The 16724-nt window shown below is 41.6% G+C and overlaps 1 protein-coding gene across 1 annotated transcript; it reads left to right on the top strand.

Annotated features, from left to right (window-relative positions):
* The first annotated feature begins 413 nt into the window (after positions 1-413).
* PNISR (PNN interacting serine and arginine rich protein) lies at positions 414-15542 on the top strand. Its single transcript, XM_075597513.1, has 12 exons — positions 414-592; positions 3677-3794; positions 5553-5741; positions 6480-6706; positions 6884-7064; positions 7250-7437; positions 8413-8586; positions 8828-8927; positions 9514-9567; positions 12080-12247; positions 13892-14939; positions 15186-15542. Exons 2-12 carry the CDS (start codon positions 3707-3709, stop codon positions 15214-15216), a joined length of 2448 nt encoding a protein of 815 aa, XP_075453628.1. The 5' UTR covers positions 414-592; positions 3677-3706; the 3' UTR covers positions 15217-15542.
* Positions 15543-16724: the final 1182 nt, after the last annotated feature.

The raw sequence follows: 16724 nt of genomic DNA, 5'->3' as shown, positions 1-16724 counted from the left end.
TATTTCAATATTATTCTTTTTTCACATATTCACGGGACTTTATTCGTACACTTAACCGGAGTACCAGCACCAAAGCGGACTTTCTTCTCTACAGTCATGACGAAATATTATTTTGACAATCCTTTAAATCATCTAGGCTGCAGTTTTGTGAACATTTTTAACAATTGGTCTTGTAATATTCATGTCTACATTAGATTTTTTGACTAATGTTGTATTAGCGCTGAAATTGTGTTAATTTCAACTCTTCACAAACAGTCCCTCTGTACCAAGTGAGACAACTGTACAACCACCGCCCCACCGCGCGTCATCAGACCTTGTGACATCACAGCGTGGCCGTTTGGCAGGAAACTCCGCCGGGAGACGCTCTAGCCAGTCTAGTCTCTGTGCTTTCTCCCCAGCTTTGTCGTGATCACTTCCGGGTGAAGACTCGCGGACGCCATATTGCCTGGCTGAGAGAAGAAACGGGATTAGTGTGAGACGAGGTTCTGCTGATCTGAAGCAGAAAACAAATTTAAGCAAAAAAAGCCCGTATTCGGGCCAGAAACCAAAATAAGGGGGATAGTAACACACAGAGATCACACACGACGTGCATGTAAGTCTCACCGCGCAATCAGCGGTAGTCTGGCCGGAGCGGGTCCCGAGGCCTGACACGGGGGTGGGAGGGAAGGAGGATGTGATCCGCGCGGCACAGCGCGCGCCACTCGACCGGTCACCCGGAGCTCGTTGGCAACCGGGCGCGGGGAGCAGAGGAGAATAGAAGCCCAGTGCGGGATCCTAACGGCCGCGGCGCGAGCTGCTCCCCGTGGGGGGAAGAGGGTGGCGGCGTGTTGCCTGCAGCAGCCCACACACACATATATAATATATATATATATATTATACACGCACAGATATTAAGCACTCACATATGCCTAGATAGGGGTGGTAAAAGGGTCCAAGTGTCAGCAAGGCAGCATATCTGATAATGGAAAAACAGGACAGGCACTATCAGATCCAAAGGTGAAATGTATTCCACAGTGTTTCGGCTGCCAGCAGAGTCGTTATCCAGAGCCAAAGCATGAGGAATACATGTCACAGTGTGAATATCTCCCAACTCGCCATTTCTCTCCCCACTCGCCATTTCTCTCCCCGCTCCCCATTTCTCTCCCCGCTCGCCATTTCTCTCCCCGCTCGCCATTTCTCTCCCCGCTCGCCATTTCTCTCCCCTCTCCCCATTTCTCTCCCCACTCGCAATTTCTCTCCCCTCTCGCCATTTCTCTCCCCTCTGCCCATTTCTCTCCCCTCTCGCCATTTCTCTCCCCTCTCGCCATTTCTCTCCCCTCTCGCCATTTCTCTCCCCTCTCGCCATTTCTCTCCCCTCTCGCCATTTCTCTCCCCACTCGCCATTTCTCTCCCCACTCGCCATTTCTCTCCCCACTCGCCATTTCTCTCCCCACTCGCCATTTCTCTCCCCACTCGCCATTTCTCTCCCCACTCGCCATTTCTCTCCCCACTCGCCATTTCTCTCCCCACTCGCCATTTCTCTCCCCTCTCGCCATTTCTCTCCCCTCTCGCCATTTCTCTCCCCGCTCGCCATTTCTCTCCCCGCTCGCCATTTCTCTCCCCGCTCCCCATTTCTCTCCCCGCTCCCCATTTCTCTCCCCGCTCGCCATTTCTCTCCCCGCTCGCCATTTCTCTCCCCACTGCCCACTCGCCATTTCGCTCCCCTCTCCCCACTCGCCATTTCTCTCCCCACTTGCTTACTATTTCTCTCTCTCCAGGCGATATCTGGCACAACTAACTCAAAATGGACTTCCTGGGTGCTGTTGATAACAAGATATTGCATTATAATGGCAAAAATCAGACACTCGCAGATCTTTAAGTGAAAAAACAGTGCTATATTACTTAACCAACGTTTCGTCTCAAACTTAAACCTTCATTGTGAACTGAAACGTTGATTGTGTAATCACAGTTTTTTCACTTAGATCTGCGAGTGGCTGTTTTTTTTATATATACATATGTCTGCTCTGTGTGGTAAGTTTATATGCATGGTGCCTTCCTGCAGCATTAACGGTGTGACCGTTCAGCCCAGTTTGTTGTGTCGGAGTATGGCGAATGCAGCTTTTTAAATCTCCGGCACGTATCCTGCAACTCATGGGTTTATTGGCAAAATCAGGAGTTCCCTGACTTTTCCATACAGTGGACCATGTTGGTGCTCAGAACTGTTTGGAGCGCACCCATACTTTCACTTTCTGTGTTCATCAATTTATTTGTGTCTAACATTTGCAAAAATACTGGTCCTGTATCTAAAACTGGCTTTTATTGGCAATATCAAATGTCAACTGCAGGAGAGCAGCCTGTGAAATGTTGGTGCAAACATCTGTAGCACATCATTGAAGTAATTACAAAAGGGTGAAAATGACACACGTAACGTGATTCACAACGCCATAATATGGACTCTCCTTGTGGGGCTGAGGAAATGTCCTGTAGTATAAGACCTGTACGTGTGTATACGTTTCTATAAATAGACACAAGCACTTCTAAATAAAAGCAAGCCTAATAATGTAACCTTAGAAAATGGTGTAAAAATGTGACAGAAATATACACGGCTGGATTTCAGTCGGTACATTTCCAAAACTTTAATATATGTTGGACTTTAATAAACCTTTTTTTTACAACAGTTTTATTGTATATTAATATGCTTAACCAATGACACAAACAATCTAGATGTTTACACATGTTCTTGTTACTGAACACGGTCAACGATTTTGTTTTTTATTTTTTTTATGTTGCAGTACTCTGCTTCTTGTATTTCTTTTATATTTCTGCTAATACTGAGACCTATAACGTTGGATATTTTTTATTGCTTTCCGAGAAAAGCAAAAAGCTAGTCATAAATATTTAAGTAGAAAGTTTTTTCTTTTATAATTCGGCATGGGTAAGATGCTTATAACTCATTTCACAAACCTCTTAGGCTGAGCTTATACTCCGTGCTTTTGTGCTCGTGCGTGAGCACCAAAAACAAATTGCAGACTCCCTATGAGGCCGCCCCTATTGCTCGCGCACACGACAGAGTGCGATGGCGGGTCCACGTTTTCAAAAGACAAAGATTTTTGTCTTGGCGCGGCGGCTGAGTGATGGCCACGTTACCGCGGCGGTTCAGCCAATGAGGGCGAACCCGCCGCGTGACCCAAGTGGAATGTATAATCCCAGCCTTACATGCTGATGTCAGTAAGCATGCTTCACTGGAATGTGCTGTAAAGTATGCCTGCACATTTCCAGTTGGAGTTTTACTTATTTATTTAGTTTGTTTTTTAAAGGATCTAGTCCTCGAAGAATTAATGGTTCCTTCCAAGAAATAGCAATGCTGTTCCCATGGGCCATTTCTAACACCCATGCGAAATAAGTAGAGGGACCTTTTACTAGGGAAAGACACGCCTGCCCGGTTCTGTAGGAGTGTATACGTGGAGCAGCTTTGAGCATTTGCATTTGTATGGGGATACGCAACACTCACAATATACCTTTATCCTGTTCATTTATGAAAGGGGGAGAGGTAACACAAATACACCATAAACACAGCACCGTGGGAACCGTACAGTAACGTTACAGGATTTACATTGCAGGTGTTCCAGATCATGTGTATATTCCAATAAGAATTGCGTTCCTGGTGAGCACCAGTGTTAACGCTGTTTTTGTGCAGGTTCTGCTGTTGGTGCAGACGGTGGCAGAGATGTGGGATCAAGGTGGCCAGCCTTGGCAACAGTGGCCATTGAATCAGCAACAATGGATGGAGTCTTTTCAGCACCAACAAGATCCAAGTAAGGGTCTGACAAAGCATTAAGGGGCAGATCCACTAAGTTTTGATAAGGGAGTTCGATTCCAAGTTAACTTCTGTCCAAATCAATGTCCATTAATGCAGCTTTGAACTTGGATACCCCTTGTAGGAGCTTTTTGAATTCCAGCATTAGAATAACACCAAGAAAAAGCTGTGTGTTCATAGACAAAACATGGTGGTGTGCACCAGGTTAATTGTAAACAGAAACTACTTCCCTTTGTATTGTAAAAAGAATACAAATGTTTTGGTTGTAAATGTACTCCAAGTACAGAGCCACCTCATTGTACCTAGTCCAATCCAGTCACCAGTTAAGAGACGTCTGTGCTTTAACCAGACATACATGAGCATGAGGTAACTATCTTTAATGTATTTTACCTAATAAAATATTTTATAATTAAAATATCATATTCTTGTTGCTGACATTAATGTGGTGCTTTTATGGTCTCATTCATTACTGGTGTACTGAGGCATATTGATTATTTACTTAATTGTAATTGTTTTCTTCCCAAGCATCAATTTATTTATGACACGGATTTGGGCTCTGTTTACAACAGAAGCTCTTACAATATCCTAATATATGCACATCAGGTAGAAAAACTGCTCAATTACATTACAAATAAATTGTGTGAAGCTGATGCATGTAGGAATAACATGTATCAAATATGTGAAAAAGGTGGAGTCAAAAGCTGACAACTCCCCAAGTACCCTACTTACTGCACTCAGTATATATCCAACTTATTGGTGCGGTTTAAATACCCAAATACACAAATTGTAGGTGACCATATGGCATCAATCACAATTAGCAACTGCTCTCATCACTGGAAGGACAGATGCTAAAAAAATCTGTATTTGGCTAGAAAATAATAAATCTTTATTAAATTATAATGTGGACAACGCAAGACTCACGTAAAAATAAAAGGATTAAAAACTCCAATCGTGCAATGAAAGTGATGTCCTGTCAGTAGATATTAAACACTTAATTGTGTGATTTAACAGCTATTATAACTACTGACAAAAGTGCTTCCCCCTCTGTGTGGTGGGTTTCTAGGTAGACGGTGTATGTCTCCTTAATGAAGCCTATGTATGGCTAATATAACTGCCAGCCTTGCTATGCAGTAACACATATAAGGTGTATATTGTGTTCAAATACTTAGCCATTTACGTATATTGAAGTAGTGTGAAATGGGCTAGTGAATAAAGTGAAATCTTTGCCAGCAGCTGCAGCTGCAGCAGAGTATGTTCTAAAACTTGCCGCATACACACACTTCCTAGACATACCCAGTAGAAATGTATGGCTCCCCACATATCCTAAAATAGCATAATTTCAGCGTTTATTGTGATTTTTTTTAGAGGACTAGTGAAGAAAATTAATTTATCCTTAATTATTATTTACCCATCTCACCATTCCAATTGCCTCCTCTGTCCCCACTGTCAGACCCATCACCATGCCACCAACAAGACTAAATCCAGAGACCTGACCCCTGCCCACTAACCAAGCAAGTTATACTAACTAATGTACAGAGCCCTGAAGAAGGACGCTATATAAATGTTATAAATAAACACTGCAGATATTGCCTCCCTACGCCTTTTCTGGTCAGCTCCGAAAAGCTCAGCAATTGGGCTCCACTCTAAAGTCTAAATTCTGCCAAGTTTGTGATACCTAATAGTTCTGGCACGGTTTTATATGCAGATCCTTATGCATATGGGTGCTTAATAAATTAAATGTGTTGTATTGTTGTAGACCAGATAGACTGGGCTGCTTTAGCTCAAGCATGGATTGCCCAGCGGGAGACTACAGGGGAAGGAGTGGTGGAGCAGCAGCAGCAAGGCATGATGCCCAACGGTCAAGATGTTCCACCAGCAGAACCTGGCCCCAACAATCACGCAAATTTTCAGGGGGACCCCAACTTTAATCGAATGTGGCAGCCAGGTAAATGAGGCATTCATCATGCTACCTTTTGGGTAAAAAAAGGTCCAAACAGTGCGGGTGGGGTCTTGGGGTTTGATCCATCCTATTTTCAGGCTTCGGGGAACCCCATGGTTCTTGAGATATCTTGGTTTTAGGTGCCGGTATTCTCCCCTTTCTGGAATTGAAAATTGCAGCCAATACGAAGCGCCAATGCATGACATTGCGGCTTTCTACTGCACAAACCACAGCTTCCATTTTTAATTAATCAAGAAATTTACCTGTACCTGCAATTGTAAGTATCTCTGGAATCAGTGGTCCCCGAAGTTGAAAATAGTTCTGGATGGGAATTTTCCCACAAATTGAACTAATTCTGTTTTGAATTGAAGTTATGTCTACTTATTTTAATTGTGTATCTGCATAATATCCATAGCACACATCAGTATAGTAGCATATTACATTTAATACACATTGGCATGCATATATTCCATCTCAAGCATTCTGTAAATAAAAAGGTCCCTATTCAGAAGAGCTTTACAATCCATTTTGGACCAAGGATAATTACTTAACAAAATGCCTATAGACCGGACAGTAGGTTCAGATGTCTGTGTTGCATGCTTTAAGTTCCTTGTGCAGACATTATGCAATATATGCATGCAAAAAAAAGAAAATGTATCTTTATAGAAATAGCTTTCGTCTGATTTACTTGATTCAGCCTTCAGTTTATCCAGTATCAAAAGATTTTCTCTGTTAACTATACAGAATGGACAATGCATCACCAGCCACCCCCACACCACCCCCCTCCAGAACAGCCATGGATGCCTCCAGCCCCGGGGCCAATGGATATTGTACCTGTGTCTGAAGACAGCAATAGCCAAGACAGTGGAGAGTTTACAGCTAACAGGCATATGTTTAACCAGAACAATCACAACTTTGGAGGACCACCTGACAACTTTCCAGTGGGGCCAGTGAACCAGTATGATTACCAGGTAAGATATTGTCATGTAAAATATGTATTTGTGGTAATTATCATGCCTTTAACTGATGGAAAAAGCTTGCAGCTCAAATATGGATAAAGCGGCTTTCTGTTGCATTTTCACTTTTAAGAGATCTTATGCAATCTCATTTTAATTTTGTTGTTGGAAGTCACTGTTCTTTCGTTTCAGCATGGCTCTGGGTATGGGCCGCCTCAAGGGGCATTTCATCCTCCACCGTACTGGCAGCAAGGCCCACCTGTACCTCCAGGTCCCCCAACCCCGCCTCCAAATCGTAGAGAGAGGCCATCCTTCAGAGAACGACAGCGCTCTCCCATACCAATACCTCCCAAGCAAGAGCCTCTGCAGATTGGTATGAAAATGAAATCACTTCAGCACTGTCATCAGATCACAAAGTAGGGGATTGTGAAGATAGTATAAAGAAAAGAAAAGAGAGCGAGAAATGGGAAAATATAATTTTAACAAGTGTTTTGCTGGGGCTATTAAAATGAACATGGGTGCAGTATTTGAGATGTTAAGTTCTCCCTTTTGTTTCAGATGCTGTAAAGCGGCGAACGCTGCCCGCATGGATTCGTGAGGGTTTGGAAAAGATGGAAAGGGAGAAGCAGAAGAAGTTGGAGCGAGAGAGAATGGAGCAGCAACGCTCACAGATGAAAAAGGAGAAAAGTGATCATGATGACGCTGACGATGAGGATGGACCTCGTTTGCCTCAAAAAAGCAAATTTGTGAGTCAAATACAGAGAAAATAAACAGAATGATGAATGGAGATTATTCCTGGTTGTTTTCCAGTGGAATGTTGTTGGAGATATAGATCCAAAAAGTCTGTGACCCAAAGTGTCTATAATGAGCTATTCATTTTTATTTGGGAAGGAAGATTAAAGATAATTTTTTTAACACAGGATTCGAAGCAGGGGGCGTAACTGCTTCCAGAGATACCTCTTTAGGGGGTGCCTGGAGTCGCTCGGCTAGCAGGGTTCATATAATGGAGTTTCCAAGCTCCTGCGCCCTGCGGTCTAATAGGAAGCAGTGACATGATCAGGTTTGGCTTCCTATTGGCCCGCGTGACGCGGGAGCTTTAAGCTTTGCAGAGATACCGGCTCCCCTTTGGAGGTGTGTATCTTGGGAAACGGGGGGATCCACGGAGCTGAAATGGGGTTCTGATCCGGAGACCCCCTGCTTGAACCAAAGATTAAAAAAATAAAATAAAAAATTATTTTAAAGTGCAAGTATTGCTCCTTTAAAGACCTAATTACAGTTGGAAATTCCTGCTTTCACACCGTTGTAATTTTATTCCCCAATGCCCAGGTATTATAGCGCATTGTTTTTGTTTTGTTTAATTTCATATGAATGCATTTACCAATATTTAAAGCAGCAAAACGTGAAATCTTATATGGGTTTTTTTTTTTTAATCAGTTCTGTAGTATTAGGCAATAGTACGTATATATTGCAGCTGATAAGTTACACTGACTGCAGCGGCCATTATATTAGAAACACAATCAGGATTTTGACAGATTTATAACAGGAGCACCAAACGAGTGTTAGAGCAGGTAAGAATTTAGAATTGTACATAGTCACATGCTTTACATGTACAAATAAGAAAAGGGGAAAATTAGTATTGCTGGTTTAATCAAAGCATATTCACAGATCTGTCTTGGTCACTCCAGGCAGTATTCCACCTAATTAAATTTATGAATTAACAGGACAGTGATGATGAGGAGGAGGAGGATGAGGAAGAGGAGGAGGTGGAGCAGGACGACGACAATGAGAATCCAGAGGATCCAGTTAGTGCAAAAGTCAGCCGCAGCCCTTCTCCAGCCCCACAGGAGGAGCAGAGTGAACCAGAAGTAACAGAAGAAGAGCGAGCTTATCAACTGGTATGCATGCTGGGTTCAGATCTGTGCCATTCAGCAACACCTATCATAGAATTTCTTTCATTGGTTTTGTTGCCAATACCACTTGTGTGTTTTCTACACCTGCTACCTAAATTGTACATGCAAAATACTACACTTTTTATTTCTATTTACAAGCTTTTACAAATGCCTTATTGTATGCAAAGTGCAGTTTTATGTCTAATTTAACCACTTACCCCAATTTCCCTTTTACTTTTTTCCTTAGATGTTCCTGACAAAAATGGTGCTAACTGAGATTCTTTTAGATGTCACAAATGAAGAAATTTATACTATGGCTAAAGATACTCACCGTAAAGCAACAAAAGGTAGGCTTCCTTTTTATTTGGAACGCATGGCTTCATTATTTTTAACATTTGTCTTGGAGAAGGATTCTCCTAGAATTTGCACAAAAAATTACAAGAACCCGCATAGTTCTTTGTAGTTACTGATTACATTAAACGAAAATATTTCATTTCGATTTTGTTTTTCTATTGCAATGGATCCTCTGTACAACCCAACATATTGGATGTGCAGTTAAAGACACAAAATGCTGCAAAGCAAGAATGGGAGCAGAACAAGTTCTGTCTTTAGATTGCTACAAATAAGAGCTAGAGCAAGTGCACACTTGATTGTCACTGTGGTACAAAAAATGGTCCTCTGTTCCATTTAAACTCTTTGCTGCCAAAAGGCCTTTCTATTTTCGACAACGTCTTTGATCTCATTTTTTTATATATATATTTTTGCCAAATTTGGTTTCAAAATCTGCCCGTTTTACATTGGATGTTGTATATTAACCTTTCTTCTCTCCCCCAAATAGCAGCGCTAGTGATAGATTTTACATAGAAGCTCATGACTTTGAGGTCGTGGCTATGTGTGTTAACATGTTGTTCCTGTTGTTGATGTGATACAAAGCTCCTGCAAGGCAGCTGGCACAGTCCAGTGCATTGGCTTCCCTTACTGGACTCGGTAAGTAGGTTCTACGATTACCGGATGGGTGGGGTTTCTGTGGGACGATTAACAGTTTCTGTAAAGTGACTTTTGTGCATGTTTCTGAAGAGGCATGGTCAATCTGTCTTGGAAAATCAGTCTTCCAAAACAATATACACAGGAAATTTTCAGAAGTGAACCACAGCTTTTGAATATTTTGTGCTGTCTGACAACATTGATCAGTTGTAATCTGTGCCAGTGTTGCACCACACACACTTGACATTCGTGCTCTAGTCATACAGTAAAGACATGTAAACACATTGCAAAAGAGTTGCAAGTTAAGCTCATACCAGTGTTGGAATTCACTGCTATTGTGCGCAGAGAAACTTTAATAGTTTTTTTAATGGTACAGGAAAGTAACTTATTTGATTATCCTACTTTTGCCAAAACGATGGAGTGAACATTTTACGAGACAAATTCTGCTTTTAGGTATAGCAAAGAAGTTCTACATTTATACGGTTTTCACTCATATAGTGCACTTGCACTATTTTTATGTAAGCTTCTATACACAAGTACAATCAATTTCTAAGTACGCACAGGCTATCAGTCTTTGCTATGTTCTTACCTTTCTATCCTCCGCTCTTCCTGGTATTCTTGATTCTCTAATACTTGATTGGACAATAAATGCCATATTTTTGACTTTTGAAAGTGTAGTTTGTTGCCTGAAAAAACTTCATTGGATACTAAGCAAAAGTAATAATCCTTTGGGATTATAAACCATGTATATATTCAATTTTATGCACATAGATAATAAATTATGAAACCTTGTGTGCTACATATTGTGTTTTTTTTTTTTTTTTTTTTTTTTTTTTAATCTGGTACCCATTCACCCACTAGTTGTTAAAATAGTTAACATTAAAGATGCAATCAAGCACGCACTTTTGTTGTTGTTTAGTTTTTAACATAGGATTGGAGCAGGGGGTCTCCGGTGCTGAACCCGATTAATTTCAGTTCCCAGGACCCCCTGCTTCCTGAAATACCTTTTAAGGGGGTGCCGGTAGCTGCTCGGCTAGCAGGGATCACGTAATGGCCGCTTTTCAAAGCTCCCACGTCCTGCAGGCCAATAAAAAGCCGTGATGTCATCCAGTGCAGCTTCCTATTGGCCCATGTGACGCGGGAGCCTTAAACTTGAAGGAGATAGCGGCACCTCCTTTGGATGCATCTCTGGAAGCCGGAGGTCCCACAGCTGAAATGAAAGGATTTCAGCTCCGGAGACCCCTGCTTCAATCTTAGTTTAAAAAGAGAAGAATCGCCCGCTTGGATTGCTCCTTTAAAGCAAAGAGGATCACACTTTCATTTAAGTAATAGATTATTAAAGATTGATCTTTTTAGTCCTCTCATTTCTATTCCAAGTGTGAAGTGATGGTGCTTTTTTTGACATCACGGCCCATTGTTGTTGGACTTGTATGCAACACAATGCAACACAATGCAAAGCAGTGATGTTTAGCCCTATCCAGCAATGTCTGAACTAATTTCATGGGCGTATAATGGAAAATTGCAATACTATTGCATGGTTTATCAGTTGCTCTGATACCTCATACCTCACCGGCCAAATCAGGTTTTAGATATAACCAATGCATTTCCACATAGGTGAATTTGCATAGGACTTTGACAAATCTAGTCACCCAGTCCCTGAGAAGGCTTTGAGAATCACTGGTTTTGACCCTTTCACGTGTCCATGGGCATTTAAGTGTACGCTCACGTTCTCTGCCTCTCCGTTTGCCTACATCATCCCTCAAAGTGGGAAACTCTGAGCACACCCATGACCCATACACCCATGGAGTATTTGCAGCATTTTTCCTTAATCAGACCCCCAAAATAGATATATTATATATTCTGTCGTTTTAATAACTGTGCTGCTGATTGTGAAAATTTGATAAGTGATCAAATGTTAACTGTAGAAACTCAACATGGCACGGAATACATTACATAGATGCTGAGTGCTTTCACTTTCAACTTCAATAGAAGCTGCTAAGAGAAACTACTTAAGTGAAGTACAATGTAGAGTCGATCTGAACTAATTTTGGTCATATTTTAACTAGATTAAAAATGGGGGGGGCTGATTAAAAAATAAAGTGAGTAATATATATATATATAATATAATAATACTAATTTTTTCTCTCTCTCTAAAACCATTAATCACCTAGTAGTATATGAAACCTGTTACTGACAGTTTGGTCCTCTTGTGGCACTGCACTTTCAAATTTTGTTCATATACAGCTTACTGGCAAACTTGGTCAGATATGGAACTAAAGGAAGCAAATCTAGTCTGTTCAATCAGGAGCATTAGTGCCCTCACAGATATTACCTGGTGGGTCGTTTTTGAGGAACACTATATAGTCAAGAAGAAAACCATTGAATACAACCATTATGCTTGGAACTCTTAAGCACGTGGCAGTGTTTAGGGACTAAGGAGTCAGTAATGTAAGGAAGCAGAAAGTTATGAACAGCCTCCTGTTGCTGCGTGATAGACTGGGCTTTATGCATGCAGGTGGACTGGGTGGTTATGGATCAGCAGAAAGTGAAGATGAGAGGAGTGAGAGAGGCTCGGAGTCTTCTGACACCGATGATGAAGAACTGCGGCACAGAATACGACAAAAACAGGAAGCCTTTCGGCGAAAGGAAAGAGAACAACAGATACTTGAAAGACAACTGGAAGGTAAAAATATACCAATCTATTATCAAGTATCTTGACAATTTTGAAGCTAGTGTTATAAACAAATATGTAGATAAGGTGATTTCTTGGTGTTTGATAATCGGATCCAGTAACTGTTACAGTTTCTAGAACAACTACCGTGGAGATGCACATCTTGTGTTGGCCAGCATCGCATGAAAGTATATCATTGTAGAGTTAGGCTGCGCTTATAGTGCCGGTGACGTGACGTTGCGACAAAACAAATGCTTTGTCGCCGACGCTTATAGTGCACGCGACGGAGCGTCAGTGCTATCAGAAATCTGGTAGTCACTGATATTTGATTTTTTTCAGCGATGGTCTCCCCTTGCGGCCAATTGGGAGCTTCTCCGTGCCTCTGCCCCCCCCCCCCCTCTTTATGACGTCAGCCAGCGGCGTCGCCTAAACGTCAAATACAACTCATCACAATGTCGACGGGTGACGTAATCGGTCGCCGGCTGTATAAGCGCAGCCTAAGAAAGATGCACTAAAAACTGGTTATGACTTTGTTGCCATCCAATTAATTTGTCACTTCATTAATACGGTCACTTCTCACTTTAAAAATAACCTGATTACTTTGATTAACATTCAGCATTTCCACGCGGTCTTTGTTGGAATAAAATGTTTATAATTGTGACGGTTTAATAGTAGTGATTAAGAGTACAAAAACTTGGTGTATTCGCAGTGCCCTAGACCAGGGGTGCGCACAATTTTTTTGGGGGGGCGGGACCTTAGGCGCGGCGATTGCAGAGGCCCCACGCTCTTCCCCCAGGCACTGAAATTAAATACTGGAGGATCGCGTGATGTCTCTGCAATGTCCCTTACCTTATCTTCAGCAACGTAACCCCGAGGGGAGGGGGAGGTGCAGCGGGAAAGTTTGCGCACCCATGCCTTAGACTACAGATAAATCACATATGTCTTATCAGCACGCACCTGTAAGTAATACGTGCATATTAACATATCTTCCATTTTTTAATGCAAATAATTACCATAATTGTGTTTTTAAGTTCAAGCAGCAATACAGGTTTCCCCCCGTTTTATGTTTTTTCTATATATGTAAAGCTGTGGCAATGTATAATTCTACATTCTTACTTAAGCTGGCAATCGTTTGGTGCTCCTGTTATAAACCTGTCAAAATCCTGCTTCTGTGCCCAACGTAATGGCTGCCTTTCAGTTTCAATCAATACTTCAGTCAGTGTAACTCAACAGCTACAATGTATCCTGATATTACTAAGGTAACATTGACTATTGTTAGTTTGCAACTCAAACTGCTGGGAACATTGGTAACAAATGATCACAAACAGGAAAGTGTAACAAAGATCTTGCACTGCTGGGGGGGGTGGACTAAAACTTGCTATAGAAATCAAAGGATGCTCAGTATATAAAACTCATTAAAAATGGCATTAAGAGTTGTTTTGCTTCTTTCAGTTAAATGGTATTGTGTGTCATTAGACCCTTTGTTTTTGGCCATATTAAGGTTTTTATTTTGTTCGCCCATGGCTTATAGCATTTGACACAAGGGTTTGATAGAATATTGGCATGCGTCAAGAATGTTGCTGCAAATTTGAGACTGTAGTCCTTGCCAGATAAATAATATGTCAATCACTGTTGTTTCTTTCTTTTGTATTATAGAGGAAAGACAACAAAAGGAAACAAAGGAAAAGGAGGCAAATGAGCCTGTTCCCGAGCTCCCTACCAGTTTAGAAATACCTGAAAAGAAAAAAGTTGAGGGTGATGTGGATAACGATAAAAGATTGCATAGTGAAACGTTGCCTTTAATAGAAGTGAAAAAAGAAGTCAAGGAAAGGCCAGTCGTCAGTAAGTCTAGGAGCTCAAGTAGCAGCAGCAGTAGCAGCAGCAGTAGTAGTGTAGACTGCAGTAGCAGCATCTCCAGCTCTTACAGCTCCAGCTTCACAAGTAGCCATAGTTCGTCCCCCTTTTCACCAAGGAGGAAGAAAAGACGTAGTCACAGCCGTTCTCCGTCACGGAAAGTCAGGCGTAGCAGAAGTAGGAGTACCACACGTACGAACAGGAGAGCGCGAAGCAAAAGCAGGGAAAAAATTAGTGAGAGACGGAGGTCTAGCAAGAATAGTGTGGACAGGGAAAGGCATAGAGAACGTAGCCGGTCCAGAGACAGGAGGAGCAGAGAGAAAAGGGCAAATCGATCCAGGGAGAGGCGTGCTGGTCGCAGCAGGAGTAGAGATAGACGCAGAAGTGATGACCAGCGCCGAAGCCGTAGCTGGAGCAGGCACAAGCATAAGGGTAGTAGCAGAGAGAGAGAAAAGGCTAGGAGTAGGAGTGTTGAAATAGATAGGAAGAAAAGGGAGCAGGAAAAGGATAAGAAAAAGGAGAAAGTAAAGAAAGAGGAGAAAGCTAGTAAGTATACCAGTCAGGATGAGGATAGGCCCAAGAGTAGGAGAGATAGTGACCGGACACTTTCACGCAGTGAGTCGTCATCAAAGATGTCTCGGCAAGATTCTAGGCAAGATAGTAAAAAAGGCTCCTCCAAAGAACATAAGAAACATTCCATATCTAGTGGAAGGAGCAGTTCAGAATCGCCAGTCATCTGCAAGGATAAAAAGGCTAAGAAATCAAAACGTAGCCGGTCGCGTTCCGTGGAGAAATCTCAAAGGTCTGGTAAGAAGGCAAGCCGCAAACACAAGTCTAAGACCCGATCAAGGTAGTACACTTTTTTTAAATGTTTTGTCTGCTATATGTAAATGTATTTTGTGTAGATTTTAAATGCAATTTTTCTGTTTAGTATTTCTGTAAAATGTAAATGACAAAAGTTTATATTGACTAGAAATGCCAAAATAATTTTAGCTATTGTAATTTTTTTTTAATGGGTATCCAAACAAGGAAATATGTACTACTAAAAAAATAGAGAAGACTCGGCACTAAAACTCGTTTTTCTTTTGTTTTCCAGATCATCAACTCCCATCCGTCGTAAACGCTGAGGAATAATGTGTGGCACACAGGCATTATAATGTTTTAAAAAATTCCATGAGTTTTAAGGGCTTGTCTCATTCTAGAGGCACATTACGGCTACGTAGGTGTGGAACATGTATTCCTTTCTATTTTCCTTTTCACCCTCTTCTTTTTAAATATGTAAATATTTTTTCTGTTTTTCTGCTGCTGAAAGTAAATCCCATATTAAAATATCTTTGTATTGCATATTTCCAAGATAGTAGTAATAAGTACATTTTATTTTTAGCTGTAATGTTCTTAAAATTACCATTACATGTACTGTGATGTTAATAAAGCACCATGTTTATTGATTGTTTTGGGCTGTTGTGCTATAAATCTTTGTGTTGGGAAATAACTCCAACAAAACAGCCTGTTTGTTCCACTTTTCGTTGCTCCTGTATGTTTTCTTGAAGGTTTATTGCTTTATTACAATACATTCCACTGAGCCGCATGTTTGTGAGAAGTGTAGGTGCACGTTAACTGTCCTTTCATTTGAACTTTGGCTGGGGGAGATTTAATTAACCCATATGCTGCCATGAGAGCCAACAATGCACTGTGTTGCATGCCCATCTGGCCGTAAAGTGAATAAGAATGACTAGTCGTATGTGCTGTTGTGGTACAAGATAGCAGGGGTATTGTGAATTGTGGCAAGCCTCTGGCTTGCATATTCATGCCAGCTTGCTTCATAAGTCATAGCGGTTTGACCACCGGTGGGAGTGCCTTTATCCTGCCACTGCCAGTAGTTCACTGTGGTCTTTTGTTAGACTACACCCATAAAATCAAAACCATTGAATGTTAAGGAGCTTTGTTTCATAGGATACATAATTGAGACAATTGATGTTGCGTAGTTGACATCGTTTTGCCGGTTTGGCATGCAGATTGTTTGTTCATCAAGCAGCCTGCCTTCCTAAATCTGTATAAATATTCATCACAGTCTGGGTTAAATGAAAGTTACCAGGAAGTAACAACTGAGAATATACAGGATTCGTTTGTCACCCGCAGTGTGCAGAACACTTGACACCGCAGTTTGCGTTGCTGCAGTAAGGCTACACTGACTTCCACAAGTCATAGTTGAATTGATGAGCTGCAACACATTTACCTCTATCGCCCCTTGCTCTCTGAGACTTTGAATCCTGGCTTTCCTTCTTTCTCTTATCCTTTTATTGGGGTTCTTTAATTGTCAAATTTGTTGATCCCTCAGTCTCCTGGACATCTCCTCTTTTAACCTCCTCTGGCCTTCACCAATGGACGAATTCCAGCACCCACAAAGATGGTGACTATAGTCCTGTTTTTTACTAAAAACTTCGCTTTCCGATTTCTGTCTGTCTGGTATACCTCAGGGCTCTTTTCTGGGATCTCCTCTCAATTCACTATCACTTGGCGACCTCATCAACTCTTTGGCTTTGGGCATCATCTCTATGCAGATGATACACAGATATATCTAGCCATCCCTACCGTCACACCTGCAATTCAGTCCCAAGTCTGATTGTCTCCTGGC

This window comes from Ascaphus truei, chromosome 4, assembly GCF_040206685.1.
Source record: "Ascaphus truei isolate aAscTru1 chromosome 4, aAscTru1.hap1, whole genome shotgun sequence".
Lineage (NCBI taxonomy): Eukaryota > Metazoa > Chordata > Amphibia > Anura > Ascaphidae > Ascaphus > Ascaphus truei.
The sequence above is the reverse complement of the archived record's forward strand: the minus strand, read 5'-3'. Positions and strand labels throughout refer to the sequence as shown.

Bases quoted from the DNA above. Each gene is read 5' to 3' on its own strand.
- PNISR (XM_075597513.1), top strand. From the start codon at position 3,707: ATGTGGGATCAAGGTGGCCAGCCTTGGCAACAGTGGCCATTGAATCAG. The intron at 7,438-8,412 runs GTGAGTCAAATA...ATGAATTAACAG, and splicing joins TGCCTCAAAAAAGCAAATTT to GACAGTGATGATGAGGAGGA. The intron at 8,928-9,513 runs GTAGGCTTCCTT...TGTGATACAAAG, and splicing joins TCACCGTAAAGCAACAAAAG to CTCCTGCAAGGCAGCTGGCA.